Genomic DNA, 896 nt, shown 5'->3' on the forward strand with positions numbered 1-896 from the left:
CGGCGCCGGGCGAGCCGCTCGACGTCGTCGCCGACCGCGTCGCGTGCGCGCTCGAGGAGAGCGGCGAGGACGTCGCGGGCGTCGTGTGCCTCGCGGCCCTCGGCGCCGGCGCCGCGCTCGGCGACGACGTCGCCGGCGCGACGCGCGAGGCGCTCAAGACGTTCCTCGCGCTCCTCAAAGCGCTCGACGACCGCGGCGACGCGCCGCGCGTCGTCGTCGCGACGCGCGGCGCGGCGGACGACCCGTCCCTCGACGGCGTCGCGGCCAGTGCGCCCGACGCCGCGCTCGCGTCCTGCGCCGTCTGGGGCATGGCCCGGTCCGCGGCCGCGGAGGCGCCCGAGCGCCGGTTCCGACTCGTCGACCTCTGCCCCTGCGAGCCGAGCCGCGACCGCGACGCCGCGTGCCTCCTCGACGAGCTCGCCGCGGAAACGCCGGCGTCGCGCGCCGAGTCCGCCTGGCGGAAGCGCGCGCGCAAGGCGCCCCGGCTCGCGCCGCTGCCCGTGCCGCGGCTCCTCGAGGCCGGGCCCGTCGTCGACGCGGACCTCGCCGCGGGCGTGCACGTCGTCTCCGGCGGCACGGGGGGCCTCGGCGTCGAGTGGGCGAAGCGGCTCGCGGCCGCCGGCGGCGACGCCGCGACGCTCGTCCTCGCGTCGCGCCGCGCGCCGAGCCCGGCGCTCGCCGCGGACCTCGCCTCACTCGCGCGCGACACGGGCGCGACGGTCGTCGTCGAGCGGGCCGACGTGTCGCGCGCGGCGGGCGCCGAGGCGCTCCTCGCGCGGGGCGCGGCCCTCCGGGCGACGCCGGCGACGAAGCTCCGCGTCTGGCACCTCGCGGGCGTCGTCGACGACGGCGCCGCGCCGGCGCTGACCTGGACCGCTTCGCGGCCGTGCTCGGGG

At 81.4% G+C, this 896-nt stretch overlaps 1 protein-coding gene across 1 annotated transcript in view; it reads left to right on the top strand.

The window, feature by feature from the left end:
- AURANDRAFT_68906 (hypothetical protein) overlaps window positions 1-896 on the top strand; it is a gene marked incomplete at both ends in the record, with an annotated part of 6,697 nt that continues 5,801 nt past the window's right edge. Inside the window, one exon of the mRNA XM_009044639.1 lies at window positions 1-839. Coding sequence (XP_009042887.1) covers window positions 1-839 — 839 coding nt within the window. The remainder of the gene's footprint in view (window positions 840-896) is intronic.

This window comes from Aureococcus anophagefferens, assembly GCF_000186865.1.
Source record: "Aureococcus anophagefferens unplaced genomic scaffold AURANscaffold_574, whole genome shotgun sequence".
NCBI classification, from domain to species: domain Eukaryota; class Pelagophyceae; order Pelagomonadales; family Pelagomonadaceae; genus Aureococcus; species Aureococcus anophagefferens.